This window comes from Mirounga angustirostris, unplaced genomic scaffold (assembly GCF_029215605.1).
Source record: "Mirounga angustirostris isolate CCGP_5_RB_7025 unplaced genomic scaffold, mMirAng1.0.hap1 SCAF_4, whole genome shotgun sequence".
Lineage (NCBI taxonomy): Eukaryota > Metazoa > Chordata > Mammalia > Carnivora > Phocidae > Mirounga > Mirounga angustirostris.
In genome coordinates this window covers 73,735,710-73,758,567 of record NW_026991712.1, presented here as the reverse complement: position 1 = coordinate 73,758,567, position 22,858 = coordinate 73,735,710, and the positions used below count along the sequence as shown (strand labels likewise).

The following is a 22,858-nucleotide window of genomic DNA, read 5'->3' as shown; positions in this document are numbered from 1 at the left end:
ATATTATAAAGCCCACTTTTCATTCTGAGTTATAGTCACCTTGTGGACAAAAGCTGGGTTTGTTCTGATAACATTTGCACGTCCAAGATTTCCTTTTGCAAGTGCACGTGAATACATTGTGGTGGGTGGTGTAAAAGTCTGTTAATGACAGATTAAGTCACAGTATAAAAATATATTGAACACCTTTACGCCTAATGGAGTCCTTTTTATCCTATGGCTAAAAAAATATGACTGAACGAGACAGAGACGTTTGTAGCACCATGAAGAGTTGTATCCCAAGTTACATTAGCAGCATGATCCAACATAATATTGAAGGAGTGTTTCTGAGAAGATAAACATTCATTCTGGTTCATCTGTACCACTGAAGCTTATACAAGGAAGTGTTTTATACATTAGCAATAGTTCTGTCATTTCTAGAGCTAGATAAACTTCGCAAAAGACACTGCCTTTCCATCCTCAAAGGGTTGATAACGGAGAAGGGCCTAAGGGTGATGATCTAAGTGTTCCTTTACCAACGTGGGCAGTTTGTTTTATGTGATCCAAAAGGCGCTCCGTAGGGGTTTCTAGCACAAAACTACACAAGGCGACTTATGTGGTGGATCTATGGAATCATGACAGACTATCTTTGTTGTAGACACGGCTGCTGACACAGTGTGAGAAAAAGAAGACCAAGTCAACTTAGGCACTATTTGTCAGAGATAACAGTCCACTATTGCTAATGAAGAATACTCGACATTTAAAAGACCTCCTCCAATGTCACATGGATCTCAGTAGGCTAGAAGCAACTTGGGCGAACTGGTATTTTTTAATTTACATACTGGGAAGACAGTGTGTTTTGAAACACGTAAACCTTGTAAAAAAATAAACCATTGTAAAACCTTATGAAAAGACACACACTGATTCTGTGCAATATAGCAAATTGATAAGAAAACACTGTTAAAATGTACCTGTTTAAAATACCATCTACCATTTTTGAACACAAAGCATTATATATCAAAGGCCTACATATATATCATCTAATGGCACTTGAAACAAATTATAATAAGTCTTAAAATAAAAGGCATAACCTATAAGAAAGTTTCTGTAAAGGTTTAGATTCATTTTGAAAGTGCTATATCTTGTAATATGTGTAGTATAGAGGTTGACCAAGCTCTATTTTTTAAAAAAATATTGGCCTATATATGTGTATTGCTTACTAGATGAATGATCCTGAAATATGTACTCTTTAACATTCATTATTAGCTTAATAAAGCAATCAGCTCTGGCTCATGTTTCAGTCAGTATATGGTTTTTAAAAACCGCTACTGTCCAAATTAACACAATATATCACTATATTCCACAAATGACTAAGAATAATAAAGCACAAGCAACAAATAGGCAAAAATACATAGCTTGGAAGAAACACTAAGTGAAATTAAAAAGTTGCACAAAGAGTGGTGTGTGATCAGCCAGGACAACTGAAGTTTCTGAAAACTGCACTTGGTAATAGGATTTTAAAATGTGAATTTTAACAGTGACCAATAACTATAAAGATGGTATTTGCATACATCAGTGGATAATATTGCTTACAGTGCTGAGACCCTTCCACACTCATGCTTTTGTGTCTGGTGATTGAATTTGTACACACGTGTGGAAGTTCAAACTGAATGAGGTTCAATATCTTGTCTGAGGTCCAAATTCTAAACTGAAATATTTTTACTTAATGATAATCCCTTTTTTTAAAAAAAAAAACAAGCAAAGGCACTACTAGAAATTTCAAGGATGATGATTCTGGCCACGGGGAGAATGAAAACAGCATTGGCAATAATTATTTTTAATCACACCCAGTTGATGTAAAAACAAATGTCAATTTTTTCTAGAAAAAAAGAGCCAGTTCTGCGTTACATCCTTGTTAGACCATTGTGCAATTAAGATAAATGAATCTGCCTCATGTTTAACAGAAATTCTCTCAAAAAGGGTTTGGTGACCAGTAGAGTCAATCTGAAAAACACACGAGCTGAATTCCCTCTTCCTTGGAAGTATTATTTCAAGTCTATGAGGCGGCAACAGGCCGAGAGGTGTTCACATGAAAATTAAGACTCTACAGTTTTAACCCTGGTGCCCTGAAAGATGTGCCTCCATGTATCTGAATTCCATGCAGGGCGAGAATCGGGCTAAAAAATATATATACATATATGGCACCATTCCCCATTTCCAAAATGCTTTATTGAGTAAATCCTGGTACTCCCTTTTTAATTGTTTATTAGCAGTGAGATACAGCCTGTTAAGGCCGACGTCTCAGGTCATTGACTTGACTTCTCCTTAAGCAAATTTTAGACAAAGTAAAGTAGTGCTTCTACACTTGTATTTGTGACGGCTGCGTAAAAATAGGTTTTCTATTTATTTGTGCTCTGTCACCAATTTCTTTTTCCTTTTTTTTAATGGCAATTAAAGCAATATTGAACACTAATCATTCAACTAATGATTTAAGTAAGCAATCTGTTTCATAGAAACTAAAGGAAGCAGTAATAAAGCAGAGCTAAAAGCCTACTTTCAGAGCAAATATTCTCCTAATCAAAAGCTTAGGAGCAGTTTGAAAAATTTTAAATGTATTTCCTTATTAAAACATATATAATTTTAATGCCTTTGGAACACACTTTTTTTTATAAAATGTAATTTTTTATAATAAAATTTAAATACATAAGTATAAAAACTACTGCTCCTAGAATTTAAAAAAAAATAGGAGCATGATAAAATATCAGGAGCCAAAGCTCCCTTAAGAGAGCAACTCTGATTCTATGAAGTGCGATATATGTGTGTATGTGTGTGTGTATGTATGTGTGTGTGTGTATAATATATATAGTGAAACCCCCATTTACATTATTACAATTTACATTTCTCCACAAATTATACTACTCCCAAATATTTTAAATAATGTATTATATTCAGTAATCTGCACTCATTTTTAAGAAATTCTTGGTAAACATCGCAATCTGCAGTGATAATTGGCCCTATAAATGAAAAAACAAGCTTCTGTATAGGGCTAATGAGTGCTCAGAAAATATTTTTCTTTTTTTTTTTTTTTTAAAGAGATATATACTCTTCTATAAACCTTCCCCTTCATACCCACCCCAAAAGACAGGGTCCCAAAATAAGGTGTTAACAAGTGCTTAATAGATATGTTTCGGAGGCTGATGTCCCAACCAATATTTAGAAAAGTATAAACTGACCTTCAAAAAGGTTATGGTGGTTGTCTAATCTGAGGAAAGCCCACAGTAACTATTTTATTCAGTCAACACAATATTCTTGATTGTTACTTTCACATTAAGACAGTGCTTGTTTTGCTTTAGATTCCCGCCCCACTACAAATTCAACTGATTTGCAACTCTCCCCCGATTTCCCAGAGACGTGTAAAAGGGGTTTTACTGTATATATTTTTAGTCGCTTAAAACCTTGTGGTCATTCCTCAAATAGTTTTCTAATGCATTTAATTTTAAAGTCTCCATCCGAAGATAGCAAGGAAAGAAAAATCAACACGGAGTAAGAAAGATACCATGGGGGTAGGGCTGTTGTTTTGTTTTCTGCTTGGGGCTCTTATGGGAGAGAAAACTGTATTAAGTTCACAAGAAGTGATGTGAGCGATATGCTTTTTCTTTACTCCTGAAGAGTCTAGTTTCCAACCCTGGCAACAAGGGCCAGGATCCCTAGACCAGTTCCAAAGCTGAACCAAGTGCTTCATACATCTATCTTTCTTCTTAGGAGACTATCCCGCCACAGAAGAAGAGACAGTCCACTCTGGGATAAACACCCCTGACATCTGTGGTTCCACAGTGGCTCTCGATTCTGGACTAACTGTGGACTGACAATTAAAATAGAATTGCTGGCTGCACTTGACCCACCCTTTGGCCGTGAAAGATGAAAGAGATCTAGCCATACGTCGACTCTGAAGACTCCGATGCCGTAACACGATGAGTACTATTAAATGGGAAAGAGAGCAACTTTGCAACGTGGCAAAATATCCTGCGTACGAGTTTTAGGCCAACTACTGAGCAACATGGAATGCCGCGTCACCTCACCAGGAGTCTCTTTTTGCTATAAGTACTGGTGCTTTGTGTTTAGGTTTTGTTTTCCTTATATGTGCATAATATAGACGGCAAATATTTGAGCCAGACAATAGCAAAATCTTCAAAATATACTGACCTGAAATTACGGTATATCTAAGAAACATCTATTATCTCCCCAAACTGGATTCTGAATTCATCTGAGAACATTTCCTTATGAATCCATTTAGAGACTAGTAAAAATTTAAAAACTCAGGTTATTCATATACATTTTAGAAAATGTACATTCTATTGCAAAAATCTTTAATGAGCCAAATGTCAAAAGGTAGAGCCACTGTTATTGGACAGAACTGAAAATTTTAAGATCTCAAAGCGATTTAAACGTGGGACTCGTAAGACTTTACTGCTAATAATGGCTTTCCTAGAGGAAAAATCATCTTAATATACGACAATTGGCAGTGAGTGTGGACAAAATACCCAGGTAAACATAACTGAACGCAAATGGTTCCAAAGCTCATGTATAAAGCCTGTTTCTATTTCATACTGGCTTAATGAAAATTGGTACTGTACAAAAGCAGAAGTTTTTATGCTGTTTTAAAGTAGGCACTAAAATAAAAATGGTCATCTAAGGCAGGGCTACACGTAGGTTTCTGTAATCAGTCCACGTCTTGGACTCCTACTGAAAAGCTTGATGGAAACGTGGCAGTGTGGTGCTCGTGCTGAAGCTACTGGTGAACGCTGCTGACAGGGAGTGCAGGGAGCCGAGCCCTAGAGTGTTTGCAGGATCCTGAAGATCCTGTGTCTGGGGGGGCAGCTGAGACACAGAAGAATGAGCTTCTTCTTGGGAATAGCTCATTCCAAGGCTCCCCACTGAGATAGGATTATAGGGAGGGCCATTGAGGGGTATGAAATTAAACAACTGGGAAAAATCCAAGGCGGGCGTGTTTAGGGGGTCACTGATAGAAATAGAGCTTTTTGACAGGGAGAGGTCCCCTGCACCATCATCGAGGGACCCGACCTGAGGATCCAACCCTAGTTTAGATGATGATGCTTGGGAATCCTGGGATGAGGAGGGCACGCCACCTTGCAGCTCCATCAGATAACTCTCAATCTCCCCCTTTAGTGGCTGTTCTTTTTCAGGAATAGAAATGGCATATGAGGTAGAACTGAATGGGTATTTGAAAGAAAGGTGGTGAGAAGGATGGACAGCGTCCATATCTATTGGGCACGTCATTCCCAAAGGTAAAGTCGTGATCATTTGGTGGGCAGGTCCCGAGCTCTGCATGGACTGAAATGGAGTGTTATAGAGGTTTAACTGCAGAGTGTTTGTGAATGGCTTTGACAACAGTTCGCTGGAAGGTAAGGACATCACCGGCAGGAGCTCATCTTTTATAGGCACAGAAACGTTGCAGGTGAATGGATCCAGAAAGTCCACCGGTTCTGTTTTGACCTTCAGAAGTTCTTGATTGTGACTCTTCTTCATGTGTCGAGTCAGGTGATCCTTCCGCCCGAATCTCTGTGCACAGTACTGACAGAGGAAGTCCTTCCTTCCCGTGTGCACCACCATGTGTCTCCGGACGTCCTTCCGGGTGTAGAAGCGGCGATCGCAGTGCTCGCACTGGTGCTTTTTCTCTTTCACCCCGCCGGACGACTTGCCGGCGTGCGATTTAAGGTGCTCCAGCAGCACTCCCGTGCTCTCGAAAGTCTGCAGGCAGACCTTGCAGGTGAGGTCGCCGCTCGTCGCGGCATGCAAGGCCAGGTGACGCTTGAACCCGAGCTTGGTGTTGTAGTTCTTGCCACACTCTTCACACTTAAACGTCTCTTTGTTGGGGTCGTGCGTATGGAGGTGATTCTTCAGGTGATCTTTCCGGTGAAACATTTTCTCACAATAATTACACTTGTGGGTTTTCTCAGGAGAATGAGTAGCCATGTGCCTTGAAACACAGACATATTCTGTCAGTATCACGACACAAATGGCAGGGAGTCACTTTTCAAATGGAAGCTAAGCTGCTATGCTAACACAGAGGCTCCCTGCTAACGGACACGCTTTAACTGAACATGCGCTACGAGGACAGTCAATACCCCTCAGCGCTGCAGAGCTCGAGCCGCTGAAGTGGCCACTTCAGGATTCGCTGGTTCGTAGCTATTACTACAGCAGCCAATGAGCGAGACTCAACATACTCACGTAAACGTCCATACCCTCTCCTTGTACTCTCTTTGCACAAATGGAAATTCTACTCTCAGTAAGCATTTCATTAAAAAAAAAAAAAATCCAAAGACACTAAGACATCAAAGTATGTGACTTAGAATACTAAAGCTAGCCAACGTCTAATCTACGTTAACATTTCCTCTCTGCAAAGCAGCTCAAGAACGTGTATACAATCATATATACGTTTACAATGGCTTGACATGGGCCAACATAATAGAAAATATAATCTGAAAGACAAATAGAGTTTAATACCTTTGTAATTTGTACTTAGAAACAAAGGCCTTGGTGCAGTCTTGTTGTATGCACTTGTAGGGCCTCTCTCCTGTGTGAGAGTAGGAGTGAACCTTTAATTTCTCAACACTGTTAAAGGCCTTGTCACACAGTTGGCAAGGAAAGTTTTTTCTTGGTTTGGTTTCACCACGCTTACGTTTCCCTGAAGGGACTTTCTGGGTATCTCTTACTTCTGACAAATCACCAGGAATGACAGTGGCCATCGCAGCCTAAAGCAGGCCTTCTTGTTGGACACTTGGGAACTGCCCAACTCCACTAAATGATTTAGCTTTAGGTGGCTTCTCAAGTTTCATGTGGTCGTAAAAGAAAGCAAAAAGGGACTGGAAAAAAAAATAAGAAACAACTAGTTTGTAACTAAATTTAATTTTTTAAATTTTTATTTGCTATGTGATGCTTTTGAATTCAAAAAGAAACCATAAAATGGATTCAGCTGGTCTAATGTAATATCTGTAGGTTTCTTTACATTTGCCAAAATACACATTAACGCATTGCTCAGAATGAACAGTTCACACCCCCCCTAGAAATTCCACCTGACAAATGTTGTACTTAGGGAAAGCAGTAGTGATTTCAGGAACTCTCACGAAGCATCAAAACATGACACTCAAAGTAGCATTATGAAGCTTCAATTTTGACACGGGATTAGACAACAGAAATCTGATTAAGAACAGAAAAATATTTCTGCAAATATCTTAAGGTCGAAAAAGCCTCTTAATTTGTGCACGTCAACTCTAGTCAGACTCTGTGTTATAGAGAAATACAGATAAGAGACTGGAAACTCTTTTAGGCACCCTGTGAACCGTTTGGCCCATGGAAAAAGTGCTTAATGCAGACACGGGAGGCCTGAAAGAGTTGAAGGCACCACCCAGAGTGGAAATTTGCTCTCAATACCATGTCATCACACACAGAGGGATTTCCGAGTCAAGAGTGGAAATGACTTCTCTTCGTAACAAATATGCATTCTGGGAATGGTAACACCTTGTGAAGTTATTTGAGGTGAGGATCAGGGCTCCTTATCATTTGTGGGGGGGGGAAGATTTGGTCGAGGTAATTTTCCTCACCTTTTTGCACATCACAGAAAATGATTCTGTTCATTGGGCACACTGAGGTTAGTGGATGAGCCAGAGTCCTCAGGCCTCCCCAAGAGCTGAGGGGATCAGTCTTTGGCACACCTGTAACCCGTGGGCAGTACACCAGTGCGACTTTTGGCTTGGAGCACAATACCTGTGCGAGGACACATCATTATGGAGGCATTTCAGGTAAAAGGTGTATCAGAGTTTCAATTCACTATGGGTGCTGTGAGGAAGAATGACATGTACAGATCGTACAGCAAAGATTATGTCTACTTAAACAAAAATGTTTAAATTGATTGGAACCTTTGGAAATTCATGGACAAGAGATAGTAAATATTATCAACTGTATTTCTCAGAGTAAGAAACCAACTCTCCAAAGATCCACCTGATATAAAAGAGTTAAAGGGGACTCGAGTTTCATGAGCGCCAGTCTGGAAATGTACTCTTAAGAGACACAGAAATGTCTCTTAAAAAAGATCTGCTTTTTGAAGTGAAAACTGCGCGTGGCTAAATGATGATTAATCAACTACGACTCAGTTGTATTTTTCATCCTATTATGTATTTAGAAACAAACGAAAACCACTTTCTTTATAGCCCCTGTTTTGGCATCGGACTGGCCCTAGTTTGCCTTTACAAGCTAGGTATGTCTACTGAGTTCTGCAGATTCCAGTTATACTTTTGCAGGGGCCCTAAATTTAACCTAATTTCTGTAAGACTACATGTATATTACAGTAGATGCCGCTGTGCTTTAATGTAGAGGCTGTCACTAAATAGGCAAAATAGGGCAGTTATCCACTCACTTGATTAAAAGGTAAGGCCTGTGGGCAAATTAACCAGTGTCTGCTTTGTGCACCCTTTCTTCCTCAGTAAGGAGACACCTTGACAAGGCCTTCCCTTCAAGCTGTGCAAACTGTCTAAATCTCCTCTGCAGTTTAAAAGTGACGTTAACACAGTTAACACAACTGACATTATTAATATGCTAACATAATATGCTCCCCTGGTTTTAGATTTCCTGAACTTCAGGGACTTGTTCTTTCCCTGCTACATTCCCATTCAAGAGCCAACTTCTCTAGCTCTCCCAGAACTATCTACGCAGCTATTCTGCTGTGACCGGCAATGACACTGTAAATTGGTAGAAAGCACTCTGCCAAGGCAGGAAAAAAACAGTAATTCTGACTCTTTGATTTCCTAACATGATGCTTTTATGCACCTATTTAGAGCACTGTGGGAAATAAGCTGATAAATTTGTCAACTGTAAAATCAACATGGAATGCCAAGTATCTAAGTCCCTGTATATAACTAGTATCTGAAAATATTTCAAAGACTGGTCATATTTGTTATTGTTGTGTTAAGAGTTCCAAGCATAAGGAGCAGAGAATTCCAGTTGAGAAAAAAATGATAACTTCTAAGTCAATGAAAAAAAGGTATTGAAAGTACACCATGAAACAATATACAAACATTTGATTATATTAAATTTGGTGATACTCAATAGGGAGTAACAAGTGAATTCTGTTATCTTTGCATGTACATACTGAGCAATGAAGAACTGTAGATTTCAAATATTACACTTTTCTAAGACCAGCTGAAATTTTTTCATGGCTAATAATATCTTTTCATCTCAACATATTACAAAACTCAAATTAGTTATAGGTGCATTTAAAACTACAGGATAATATAAGGTTGTGAGCTCAACATTGAATAAAAGTCCACATTCATAATATGCATATCAAATACTTTAAGGATACATGCATAAAACTGTAGTGATTCTTGTTCAATGCATACCTGATGACAGATGGAAAAAGCCTCAGACCTTGATCTTAGCCAGTCCCATTGACTCTTCGTGGAAGAGAGCGGAATCCAGTCCTTCCCATTTTGGCCGATCTGTGAAACAAAAAATAAGAATGGACTACACTCTAAATGGAATCAGTATGTAAATGATGGAAAATAAAGGATAAAAGAATTGCAATTTCATGGCACATGCTTACATTCCATACTCTGCTGACGAGTCATGCATTAATTTTCACCAGTTGCAAATTTTTATTAGTTCTAAGCACACTTACATAACCAAATAAATGCAGAAACAAAAAGTAAAGTAGTATTACCTATATAAATGGCATTTTGTGATGCTGAATGACTCCCCACTTCTTTCCCAAATTCAGTTTTTAATTTTTTTAAATCTAACTTGCCTACTGAGAGAAATGGATATTAGGGTTACTCTCTGTAAACCAAACTGATCAAAATTTCATTAAGCTTAATAATTTCATGGAAGAGACAAACTCTGTGCATCTGGAACCTCACCAAAGAAGAGCAGACTCCTGAAGAAAGCACCTCATCTGCCCACAGGGCACACACTTGTGCAAGGCGGGCCTCTCTGAGCTGCACTTTTGTTACCTGCAACACCTGCTGACTGCTAAAATGTAGCAATAACTCTGCACTCTTTAGATTTCAAAAGCGTGCAAGGGAAGTTAAATATGGGTTTGCTGCAGAGGTATCAGAAACAAGGCATCATTGGGTTTTAAAAGATCATTGTCGAAAAATCTTAAAATATCTGTAAAAAATGCCTATTGGCATGATCTTCAGTAAACTAAGAACATGCATAGAGGAAAAAATCTGTTAATAATTCTTGATTGTACAAGTAAATGTGAAAAGAATGGTCAAAAGGCAGAAAAAACAACCAGGATTATCTACTGTAGAGACTACAGGGCATAAAGAGATTAATAAGCTCTGAATATTTTAAAGATGAACGTTCAGAAATCGTGATTTTAAGAACATGAGGGGGATAATATAAATCAAATGGGTTAAAATACAATAATAAAAGGATTCACCAATGACAAGCTAAATGGAAACAATTTTACGTAACGTTCCAAACACAAATCTAATTAATTTCTCCTGATATCAAATTTTCACATAGAATTTGGTGCATAAATAAAATATTTGCTAGAGAACATTCAAGCATCATTACAAAAATAATAAAGGTATATTTGAAAGCAGCATATTCTCATAGTTTAAAAAAACAAGAAAAATAAAAATTCAGACTAATAAAAGATATTTAAAAAGTTAAAGCAAAAGCTCCATTCTTTTGTAAAGCACAGGACATGCATAAACGGAAGAACTGAATTCCGCACATCAAAATTGCAAAATAATAAAATTAACTTTGTAAATACTTACTTGCCCAGGGCACATACTGAGGTTTTGGTAGGGTAGTTACGAACATGAAAGCCTGTTCTGTGTATTGTGTTATTTTAATAATATAAATACCTTGCAAGTGTAGAGTGTTTTCATCTCTATGACCTCTCTGGAAAATTCAATGGACCCGAGAGGTGGATGCATTTATTATCACTGCCATTTTAAGGTGAGAGGCTCATAGAAGCTGAATATCCTGACAGCATGTATGTGGTCAAGAAGGGGCATAAGCCTTAAAATTCCTTTTTCACTCTTATATGGCTGCATTCTAGGAGAAGGGTAGGTTGGCAAACCAAATACGCAAGTGGATAAATCCCATTATTACATTTAAAAGACAAGAACAGGGAATAGTGCCTATTTTCCCTATCAGAGCTGCCAATATGACCCCCAAAAGGAAACAAATATAAGACTTTGCTTCTTTTAATAAAGTATTTCAATACAGTTTAAAATTTCTATCTTGATTTAAAATATTACTATAGTCTACAAATTACCCATTACATATTTTAGCCTGAAATAAAATAATAAAGCCATCATTTTCATTCATCTTATCACAAAACATAATTCCAAAGTCACAGTTAATTTCCCTAACTTCAATCTAACTATTTTGAGTTCTTATGAGTGACCCACTAATTTCAAAGGGCTGCTAATTATTTCCCCAAACAAAGGAAACCGGGAGCCAGTTAGAGTTCATTATTATTTGGCTTGATAAAATAAACACTGAAAAATATACCGTTTGCATTTATGTAATCCTAACTAAAATGTCAACTAAAATTATCTGTGTTCTTTTTTATAGAGATAAGAAAGACTTTTAAAACGTATTGTAACTACTATTCTGAAAAGTCTACAACAAAATGTGTACTCCTATCTTTCTTTTTTATGTGTCAAAGAGCGGTTATTATGCTTTTCAAAGGATTAAAATTCTTCTTTGCCTTGATCTAAGAATTGTGAAGCAATATACCCATATACCCATTTCAACTCGCCCTGAGAAAGTCACACTTCAGGATGCCCTTCCAGTTTTTGCTGGTACAAGAACACACATTTATTTTCTAGGGCAACTTTGCATACATAAAAACAGTAAGTAAAGGGAACATTGTGTGTGCGTGCACACACACATGTTCATTGTCCTATGTTTTACATTCTAAAACAGTGACTCACACAGAAACATAACCAGCAAAAATGAATCATACATCAGAGGATCTACTAAAACAAATTCCTATGAGGATGCAGGCATAAGAACAGCCCTGTATTGGAAACTGTTTCTATCCTTGCCATTCCACAACTCTGACTGTCATTTGTCTAACAGCTGTGAATTTTTACAACACTTACCTGCATCAATAATTCTTTCATAATTAAGTTAAAAATCAAATATACACTTTGATGATTAAGGGCAAAGGCCATCGATAATCAAAGCTTTATTTATGCTCCCATATGCTAATCATAAAACACCAGGAGTAAACAATGCAGAAAATGTCAACATTTGCTTAAAACATGTTTTTCGCATAAACAGGTAGCTTGCAAAAGGAAACTTAACAACAGTTAATATTTTAATTCACATGTACGAAACACAACAGAGCTTGGGATAATGTGAAAGAAATGAACAAGATAACATAACTGCGGACCAGTACTGAAGTAAGGGCAATGGCATAGTTAGCACATTTTTTTTGATCGTGAACGTTACGTGGAAATTTTTACAGCATTCAATTTTTGTAGGTCTGTAAAGTCCCTTATTAATGGATAATAAAAGGAGAAGTATATCTTGCAAGACTATTACAAATAGACTGTAGGCGGCATTGGGGCAGAAGCTGTGTCAGTTTTATTTATTCACTGCTGTTTCCCATAAAAGTGTTTTTTTTTTTTTTTTTAATGAATGAAAATAATTAAAGCAGGGCAAGTGCTTTCCAGCATCAAAACGAACTATAGGTTTGCTCAATCACTGTAACAGACCTAGGACATAGGACAGAATATACGTATCTATGTTCAAGTAAAAAATAACACGGTACGGATACAATTTGGTTCAACAAACTAAGCCAGGAGAAAGGTATTTTTGAAACTTACCGGCTATTTGTAAAGTCTTAGATTAAAACAACAGCAATTGCCGTAAAATCTAAAATATTTGTTTTGTTTCAGAAAACAAGCCTTCTCGGACTGATCCATTGCTAAGGAATCAGTTCACATAGGTAATATCAATCCAGTCCCCATTCCTAATAAAAATTGCTAAAGTGAAACCACGCCTGGTACCTGAACCCAGGCCTGGCACAGAGCAGGAAGGATGGATGGATAGGTAGATGGTGAGATGGGGCTCCTGATGCCTCAAGAGGACAGAAAGAAGCAGGAGACAGGGCAAAGAGCTGGGATTGTGCCTGATCCACCCAAGTTGTCAGTAGGTACCTGATTAACACATTTTATGCCCCCAATACTGAAAACTACAGTGCTTGTTTTCCTATAGAAGTCACAGTTAACTAAAACTAGTAAAAATAAGGCTGCCTGTTTTGAATGACTATACTTGATGTTTTCAAATTCTGAGCAGGTCATTAAAATGTAGTTCTAGCACAACCCTTTTGAAACTTAGCATAAAATTTAGCCTTACTCATATGTAGAAAGCCTTATGTTTAATATACAAATAATAAAAGCCAACAGACAAGTGAAGAGAAAAAGGAGACCTATTTGTTTTTAAGAACCAACAGGAAAAAGTCAACGGATTCCAAAGTGGAACCAATAAATCTCAACATCAGTTCTCTGTACAATTAGGATGTTCCTTCTGGGCCACCTTGAACCCGGGTATGGCTGTTTTATTACATTTTCTAGGAGTATCCAGACAGAAGGAAGAGACCATCAGATTTTGTCTTCCAATTCTGAAATATTTTCATTGGTTATTTATTATATAGAACATAAATGTCAAGTTAAAAATTTTTTTCTTCTCTTTTAAAAGCTCTCTTTTAATGATCCATAACTTAGAAGTCAGCATTTCCTTTTAACAACTACATGGAGGATTCTTCCCCCTAAGGCTGTGTAATCTCATCAAAATAAAAAGCTAAAAAAATACACATGGGTGGTATACCAGGTAATTCCCTTTTGGTCACATAGGGCAATTTTAGTCAGTAAATTTGCAAAGAGGATGTGTGAGGGGAACTGTGCACAAAGGGAAGCAATGGTGCTTGGGAGAGAGCAAAGAATCAATGATATGTGAATACCAAGTAAGAATGCTTCATCAGAACTTTAACTGTTTTTAGAGGTTTTCCTGGCTTTGTTTTTTGGTATGAAACATTTCCCAAATATTGGTGCTCTGGCTAGGTATAAAGTAGGTGACTGACAGGTCAGCCCAATCTGAAAACTGCCTATTTCCCAAATTGTGAGGGGCTGTTTTTATGACCACTGACTTCTTATATTCCCGGGGCGACAACAAAAATGCCTGACATCAACTCTAAAAATATTCACACGGACGGACCCCAAACATCTGGAGAACATGCCTCCACTCATTTAGGGTTAACTGCCTGATACTCCTAATTTAGACAAACACAGCATCATCTAGGTTCCACGTTTGAACTCTCCAAGCACTCCTATTGCATCTGCCTTCAAATGCAAATCGGAAGGCAGAAACAGTAAATATTCAAACAAAAGTGATGAGGACAAGAAGTTTTATGTAGTTACAAAAGCCCATGCAGAGAATTAGTTTTAAGCCATCTCAAAGTAAAGCGCACTTGAAATATAGGCTAGTGTATACGGGTGTACGAGGAGTTATCAATGTTAAATGTGTGTGTGCGTGTGTGTGTGCAAAATCTTGAGCAGCATTAAACTGTATCATGGAAAAGAGTCCAATCCAGGGAAGGCTCTATTTTTGCCATTAATCTGTCCTTAAGTTATGCCCTTGTGACTGTCCAGGTCACAACCACCTCTGGAAACAACCACCTCTATATATTCCTATACAGCTGAGTAAACAGGATCAGTTCCAGGCAAAAATGTCAAGTCGGGGCGGCCACTCCGTCCTCCACCTCCAGAGGACATGTACACCGCCCAGGCCGTCACAATCAGAAGAGATTTGATAATTACATTCCTTGGCTGATTTTACTTGAACGAGAAAGAACTTCACAACCTTACCCCTAAGGGCGCCTTTTACCTCTAATATAGACTGTGAAGCTCTCCTTGAAATGGCCTGTCTCCCCCACCCCCGGGAATTCTAAATTCATCTGCAGGGAGACTATTATTCATCCTTTCACCCCCCAGCACCTGGTCAGTGTCCTGGCATGTAGTAGACACTTGATAAATATTTGTTGAACATAACTATAGTCCTGATAAGGGATTTCGGGAATCAAAACAGCAGATAAACATGTTTTGGTGTTTCTGCAATTTCAAATCAGTGTAAAGCAAGCTCAGAAGACAAACCCTGTAGGAGGAGGCTGTTAGTTTGCTTTCGCGGAGGAGGAGAAACTTAGGGGGGCATCACAACCACCTGGGGGTCCCTCCTGTCTCTGTCAGGGGTGCTGAAAGCTAGGAACACGTGGGCATGTACTACTCAGAAGCCCGCAGGTGACCTGACAGGCAAGGAGACACAGCCAGGGTGCACTCCATCGGCCTGGATTTTCAGAACATGTCTGCTTTCAAATGTTCTATTGCACAGCTCCTTAAGTACATGCAGTCTGCATCCATTATGACTTATCGTTTGGAAATAGCCAATGAAGCTTTATAGAAAAGAGAAAGGAACAAAGTAACTAGGAATTTTAGCCAGATTAGTTTATGTACCTTTTGTCTGATTGTAAAGCTCTGTTCATGTATACTGTGGGACCCTGCCTGGCTTTCAGCCTGTGTCCTCCTTTCCCAAGGGCTGGGCCCCTGCCTGCCCTCAGTAGAGTTTATGACCTTGAGCCTATCCTCTGGCAGTTGGCACAGCCATCTTTGTTCATACCGTTCTTCCTACCCTAGGGCTGAGGGTCCTGGTCTCTAAACCTCGATCCTGTGTGTGAGGTCCTGCTGACAGACTTACCTGGTCCCACATCCAGGGTGCCTGGACTTCCAAGTATCGCTATACCTCGATTCTGTGGCACTGAGCTGCACCTACAGGCTGGGAAGTCCAGATGCCGGGGTGTGTCCCCTTTCCAACAAGGCTAGCAAATTGCTCTTGTCCCACGGAGTTCCTTATTCTAGCATCTGCCCCATCCCAGCAAGCAGAGTGAGCAGCCCTCCCCATCTGCCCGTAGTTCATCGGATCCCTCCCAATCGACAGGAAGAAGACATAGCGGTAACATGCGATAGTCTATCACTCTAAGCAAGATTCGGAGAAAGAAGAGCTTAAGAGTTCATCTGCAGGCTATTTGGGGAACATGAACAAATAAGCTTTTACAGCAGCTATGCATTTTGTGCACAAAGTAAGGAAGACTGCTCACTGCCAGTATTTCAATCCTTCCATTAGACTATAACTATTAATAAAGTCCTGCTGAACACAATCCATATTGATAGACCTTGAAACAGTAAGTGGCATGCTTATTATGTGGCATGCTTTTCAAAGCTTTTAATATGATATCTTAAATTATTCAGAAACTGAAATAATGGATCACTTTGAAAACCATGCCATATAATGATAAAAGCCACCTACCTGAGGCCCTGCTCCAAACTTTACAAGGTAACCTTATTAATAGACCATCACAGAATGAAGCATTCTGGGTGCCAAATACGGCCAATGCAGCACCAAGAGGCAACCTAAAAAGAAAAGAAGAGTTAGTTTGAAATTCCAAAAGTGCGACCCAATCTGGTTAATGGCACATGAGCCAAATTGGTTTTTATTCATTATATTTTTTATACTTTATGGAAAATCTATCTCAATTCCCATTAGAAACAAACGTGAAACACATACAATATTTACAGTAAACTGAAAAGTGAAAAGTAAATAAATCAATATCCCTAGATATATAGATTTCCCCCCTAAATCACAAGTTATCTAGATGGTTCATATTTTCATTCAAATATTACTCCCAGTTTACTGTCATTCCTCAAAATTGCTGCTTATTTCCCTCATTTATATTTGAAACAAATCCACTATTTTATCTATAACAGTTTTTGGAAAAACCTTTTAGGTGTAGATCTTGTTCTAAACAACAGCTTGGAGAAACCCTGCCCGATGAGCGTTTCCCTAAGGCCATGTGTTCGCAGGCAAGGGTGCAAACCAGAAACGCCCCAGAGTAGAGGCAGAGTAAGGAGATAGACAACTGCTCAGTCCTGAGTGTGTCTTTATGAGGAGAATATTATTCATTTTAAAGCGAATTCACAGGTGGCAAGTCCATCTTCAGCAACACACAAAGAAACACCAACATGTACTCCAAAGTACTCAAGGTTTTGGATTATCCACAGCTTCGTTCTGTTAGTATACGTAAGGAAGACCTACCACATAAGCATTAATCAAGAGAGAAAAGGGACTGCCGGTAGTTCTCTGCAGAAGTCATCTGCTTCATTTCCTCAGACCCCCCAGAGTCAACGCTTGATTGTATGTGGCTCCCGCTCTATTAAGATAAGTAGCTGAAACTGATGTAATAAATATTACCAACACCTATTACGTATGGCACCAATCTGAAATTACTGGGGATACAAACAGGCGTGACCCCTGTCCTCTAGGATGTCCAAGAGAGCTGCGACCACGGGATAGACACCTTATGTCAAGTGAAGTGATATGCCTGTTAATTAAAATAAAAGTTGGCCTCATAAGGCAGTATTATTAGAAGGACAAATCAACAGTAAAGAACGCATACAGTGGAGTTTTGGTGATTTTTACCTTGAAGAAAGTACAATAAAGAAAGGGGGGGCCATGGGGGTGTGGGGGGGCACGCCAGTTAGCCAGGAGAACTCAGAGATGAGCACCACAGATGATTACAGATTCTAAGATGATGCTCTGACTGGGGTGCAGTGTGGTTTATAGACATTGTAAAGATTGAAATGAGAAAAGTGCACTGAATCCCAAGTGGCTGGGACATTATACACTCACGTACTAATGATAAGAAGTGGGGCAGTTTTTTTTTTTTTATTCTTATGTTAATCCCCATACATTACATCATTAGTTTTAGATGAAGTGTTCCATGATTCATTGTTTGTGCATAACACCCAGTGCTCCATGCAGAACGTGCCCTCCTCAATACCCACCACCAGGCTAACCCATCCTCCCACCCCCCTCCCCTCTAGAACCCCGTTTGTTTTTCAGAGTCCATCGTCTCTCATGGTTCGTCTCCCCCCCGGATTTCCCCCCCCTTTCATTCTTCCCCTCCTGCTATCTTCTTCTTCTTTTTTTTTTCTTAACATATATTGCATTATTTGTTTCAGAGGTACAGATCTGAGATTCAACAGTCTTGCACAATTCACAGCGCTTACCAGAGCACATACCCTCCCCAGTGTCTATCACCCAGCCACCCCAACCCTCCCACCCCACCCCCACTCCAGCAACCCTCAGTTTGTTTCCTGCGATTAAGAATTCCTCATATCAGTGAGATCATATGATACATGTCTTTCTCTGTTTGACTTATTTAAGAAGTGGGGCAATTTTGAAGCACTGAGAACAAGCACTTAGGGTAGTGGGAGGGGGGCCGAGGGAGGGAAGAAGGTATAGGGCATGCTTGTTCGAATGAGATACAGAAGTTGGGTGCTGGAGTAGTCTAAAGCAGAGAGCTGAAAAAACAGCAAAAACAGGCATTTCCTAGAGGAAAGCTGACAGGTCCTTAAGTAACCACAGTGACAAAGGACATGCGAAGAAGGTAGACAGGGCTGTGTGGCTCACTCTTATATAGACAGATGCAAACCAAGTTACTGGTTAACTCATGCTGGTGTCTAGTGACAGCCATTCTGATTTAAAGAGAAGGGCAGAGACAGAGCTTCAAAGAGAAGGAAGAAAAAGATGGCGAGCCCCACAAAAAGACAAAGCTACTATGAGTTCTAGAACCACCCTGAAATTCTTGCCTAGAGCTCACCACTTAGGCATGAAGACACCACACTTCAGCAAGAAAGACTGTGGGATGGGGTGGGAGGGAGGGCAAGAATGGGGAAGGAGGAGGAGGGAGAAACACTCCCATGTGAATTGCCAGTTGAGCAAGAAGGAAGTGACTTCCAACAAAAGGATGCTTCCTTCCAAAGAGCTTTGCACTGGAAGAGAAGAAAAAGTCTGGTAGCTGAGGGGCAACTCAAGATGTCAGGTGGGGAAGACCTGGGGCAGCTTCTGTGCTGAGTGAGGGTAAAGAGGCAGGGAAGAAATATGGAGCATTCTGGGAGACCGGGCACAATGGGAGCCTGAGAAAAGGAAGAACTTTTCATCTTAGATGAGAAAAGGGGCTTCTTTATTGACCTGGGAGAAATGTATATTCAAACCCATAAATGTTTTGGTAAAAAAAGCAAGAGATGCAAGGAGTTTGCTTAACTTTACCAGTGCCAAGTAGAACGGTCATATGAGGAGAATGAGGGGGAGCAAGGCACTTGGCCAGAGTGAAGGTTAGAAAGACGCTGTGGAGAACAAGAGAGAGGGTGTCCCAGAGCATCCCTGATGCTTTTAAAAGAACAAAATTTGCCATAAGAATTAAAGTTTGTTAGTAGTTGCTGGTGGGAGTGTAAACCGTTAAATCTTTCTGGACTACACTGTGGAAATATGTAATCAAAGCCCTTTAAATGTTCATGTATGTTGACCTGATAAATTTCTAAACGTAAGCAAAAAAAAAAGAAAGGTGAGAAACAAAGATTTAAGTATAAGCATGCTCAAAGTATATTTTAGGAATAAAAATTGATAATGTCTAATAAAAGGGGTAAAGTATATATCTATGACAGAATAACCATGTAGCCATTAAAAACCATGCATTTAAAGAATATTAAATCACACGGGAAAACACTGATATAATGCTAAAATTTTAAAAAGCCAGACAGAATATACTATGATTCCAATTTTGTAAAGTACACACTTAGAACTACTCCTACAATACCTTAAATGTATCTAGGTAAGTTATTTTTTAAAGATTAGCAAGATGTAGGCTTTATATTCTTCTGTATTTTACAAATGTCCTACTTTTATTTATTTTTTAAGATTTTTTAAAATTAATTAATTAATTTATTTGACAGAGAGAGAGAGACAGGAGAGAGGGAACACAAGCAGGGGGAGTGGGAGAGGAAGAAGCAGGCTTCCCGCTGAGCAGAGAACCCAATGTGGGGCTCAATCCCAGGACCCTGGGATCATGACCTGAGCTGAAGGCAGACGCTTAACAACTGAGCCACCCAGGCACCTCTGTTCTGCTTTTATATTAAAAAAATATTTTACCAAAAAGAATGGTTTTTCAAATGACGGTGCTGTAAAAGTTTGTTGTCCATTAACAACAACAAAAATAACTCGAATCCATACCTCACACAATATATATACTTAACTCCAAATGGATCAGAGACACAAATGCAAAACCTAAAACTATAAAAATTCTAGAAGAAAACAGACAAAAATCTTGTGACATTCAGTTAGTCAAAAATTCCCTGGCTACAACATTGAAAGCACAACCCATAAAATAACAAAGTTAAATGGATTTCATCACAACTGAAAACTGCTCTTCAAAGAACCATGTTTAAAAAAACAAAAAGACAAGCCACTAGAAGGAAATTTTTGCAAAGCATAAATTTGATAAAGAACTTGTATCCAGAATATATTAAGACTTCCAAAACTCAACAATAAGAAAACCACCCAATTGAAAAATGGGAAAGTATCTGAATAGACATTTTGCGAATGAAGATGGCAAATAAGCACATTAAAAGATGCTCAACATCATAGGTCATTACAGAAATGCAAATGAATACCACAGTGAGATACCACCATCTACCTACTAGAATGACTAAAATGAAAAACACTGACCGTCTGACTGGATCAAGTACTATTGAGTCTGTAAAGCAAATGGAACTCCTACGACTGATCACTTTTTAAAAGTCTGGCAGTTTCTTAAAACGTTAAACGTGTGTCTACCATATGACAGCCATTTCACACCTATGTGTTTACTCAGGAGATATGAACACACATATCAAAGGCCTGTACATGAATATTTATGCCAGCTTCATTTGTAATAGTAAAAAAAACTAGACACAACCCAAATGCCCGTCAATATGTGAATGGGTAAACAAGTTGTAGTAGATTCATGTAATGGACTACTAATTAGCAGTAAAAAGAACTATGCACACACACAGCACCATGGAGGGACTCGAAATAATTACGCTGAATAAAAGAAGTCAGACAGAAAAAGGGTAAATATTAAATGATTCCATTTATATAGAATTCTAGGAAATGCAAACTAATCTATAGTGACAGGAAGCAGCTCAGTGGTTATCTGGGGAAGGGAGGCGGGGGGATTGGGAAGGAAAGCTCAACAAAGGACATGAGTAAACTTCTGAGAATGATGGTTATGTTCACTATGTTGGTTGTGGTGAAGGTTTTAGGGATGTGGACATATGTCACAACTTGGCAAATTACACCCTTTAATTGTGTGCAGTTTATTAAGTATCAATTGTACCTCAATAAAGCTAGGGGGAAAAGCCCAAGTTTTCATATTGAGAAAAACAAATTAATGAGGATGACAAACAAATCTTCAAATGAATTTACTGAAGTGTGCCAAAAAAGCAAAAAACAAAAAACACCAAAACCAAAAACCCAAACCACTTTCTGTGAACTGATAAACTAAAATCCTTTATAAGGGCAATGACTCAAAATGACTAAAATCTTTCCTTCCCATTCACAGGGGGGGAAAAAAAGAAAAAGAGGAATACTGGCTTAAATGTAAGAATCACATTCAGTCCTTACTAGAAAGGCTATGTCTGGGCAGTTTTTAGTCACATTCTCAGCTGTTGCCCATGGAGGAAGCCAGTGCAGTTCACCTGTTGCTTTACAGACTGGCACATCATACTAGATGATTTAAGGGCTCCAGGAATACACTCGAGCTGGAACTGAGACCTGCAAATAATAAATAGTTCTGGGATAAGTTCCATTTATCAAATACCAAAGGAAGTACCCACTGAAGCGATTCAATGCAGCCTCTGTACAGACCTTTTAAATATGTTAATTAGTGGTAGCCTTAAAAAGAAAGAAATGCCATGCTAATTGGTAGGCCTGCCTTTGATTAATTAAAAAAAAAAAACAACAACGAAGTTACACTCCAGCCAAGATAACAAAAGAACAAGTACTAGCCAACCATGGGCAGGTATTCAGGTAGAAGGAGTCAGAAACCGCGGAGTGGGTCTGGGTAACTTGAGGCAATTTGTTATTTTTGGAGTGAGAGCGAGAGACAGACTGCAGCTAAGAGGCTGGCGATGGGTGGAGGAGCCTTGTATGACTGATGTTACCAGGGGCTGAAGAATTTTAAATTATACTGATAATTTACAAATTACCCTAAATGTAGGTACCTGTACAATTTGCTCCCCCCACTCCCATCCCCAGCCACGTTTCGAGGTAATTCAGAAAACCACCAATCTTTGTGTGCTTTTGTTGCTTTCTGAAACAGAATTAAGTGGGGATTCTCCTATCAGTTTTTATTTAGGGTAACGTTTTTTTCAACGAAATGTGACCTTCCAGAATTATAAATTCACTTAGGCCTTTGCGGGGTTTGCTGACAGGTAATTAACAAAAGGGGGTTTAAATCTGTCACTGTGAGGCCTCAGGGTCCTCTTTCTTGAAGCTCAACCAGGACCTGGCGCAGCCCCTTCTCCACTGCAGGACACACCCCTGCTCTCTCCCCTCACCCCACTCTGAGAGGGACATGTATTACAGAAAGGTTGCCCACCCATAATCCTAACGGGGACAGGTCTGGCAACTGTCTTTACACCGCTCCTTTGCAACTTGGACTTGGAGAGTGCCTCACCACACAAACGCTCACACCAAATCACAGAGCCTAGAGCACTACAGAGAACAGTGCGTGGAGGCAACAGACTTGCTTTTTGGGAATCAGAACAGTGTTTGAATCCCGCCCAAGCCTTGCTGTAAGTGCAACTTTGGGCAATTTCATCTCTGTTCAGCATTTTCCTCTGCAAGACGGGAATAGATACTTACCTTGTGGTGAAAAGTAAACAGGGTCGTGTATGTCCAGTCTCTG

At 39.2% G+C, this 22,858-nt stretch overlaps 1 protein-coding gene and 1 long non-coding RNA gene across 9 annotated transcripts in view; one reads left to right on the top strand and one right to left on the bottom strand.

Annotated features, from left to right (window-relative positions):
* LOC135364113 (uncharacterized) overlaps positions 1-4,223 on the top strand; it is a 94,696-nt gene extending 90,473 nt beyond the window's left edge. Inside the window, exon 5 of the long non-coding RNA XR_010410705.1 lies at positions 3,739-4,223. This is a non-coding gene — a long non-coding RNA (uncharacterized LOC135364113). The remainder of the gene's footprint in view (positions 1-3,738) is intronic.
* PLAG1 (PLAG1 zinc finger) overlaps positions 1,730-22,858 on the bottom strand; it is a 49,399-nt gene continuing 28,270 nt past the window's right edge. Inside the window, exons 2-6 of one of the 8 annotated variants that reach the window (XM_064588308.1) lie at positions 16,381-16,484; positions 9,393-9,491; positions 7,599-7,761; positions 6,502-6,860; positions 1,730-5,974 (exon numbers count right to left, since the gene is read on the bottom strand). In XM_064588308.1, coding sequence (XP_064444378.1) covers positions 4,717-5,974; positions 6,502-6,743 — 1,500 coding nt within the window. In that variant the 5' untranslated portion in view covers positions 6,744-6,860; positions 7,599-7,761; positions 9,393-9,491; positions 16,381-16,484 and the 3' untranslated portion in view covers positions 1,730-4,716. Of the gene's footprint in view, positions 5,975-6,501; positions 6,861-7,598; positions 7,762-9,392; positions 9,492-16,380; positions 17,873-22,858 lie in introns of those variants that run through there. The other 7 variants (XM_064588307.1, XM_045896535.3, XM_064588309.1 and 4 more) reach the window with 7 other exon arrangements.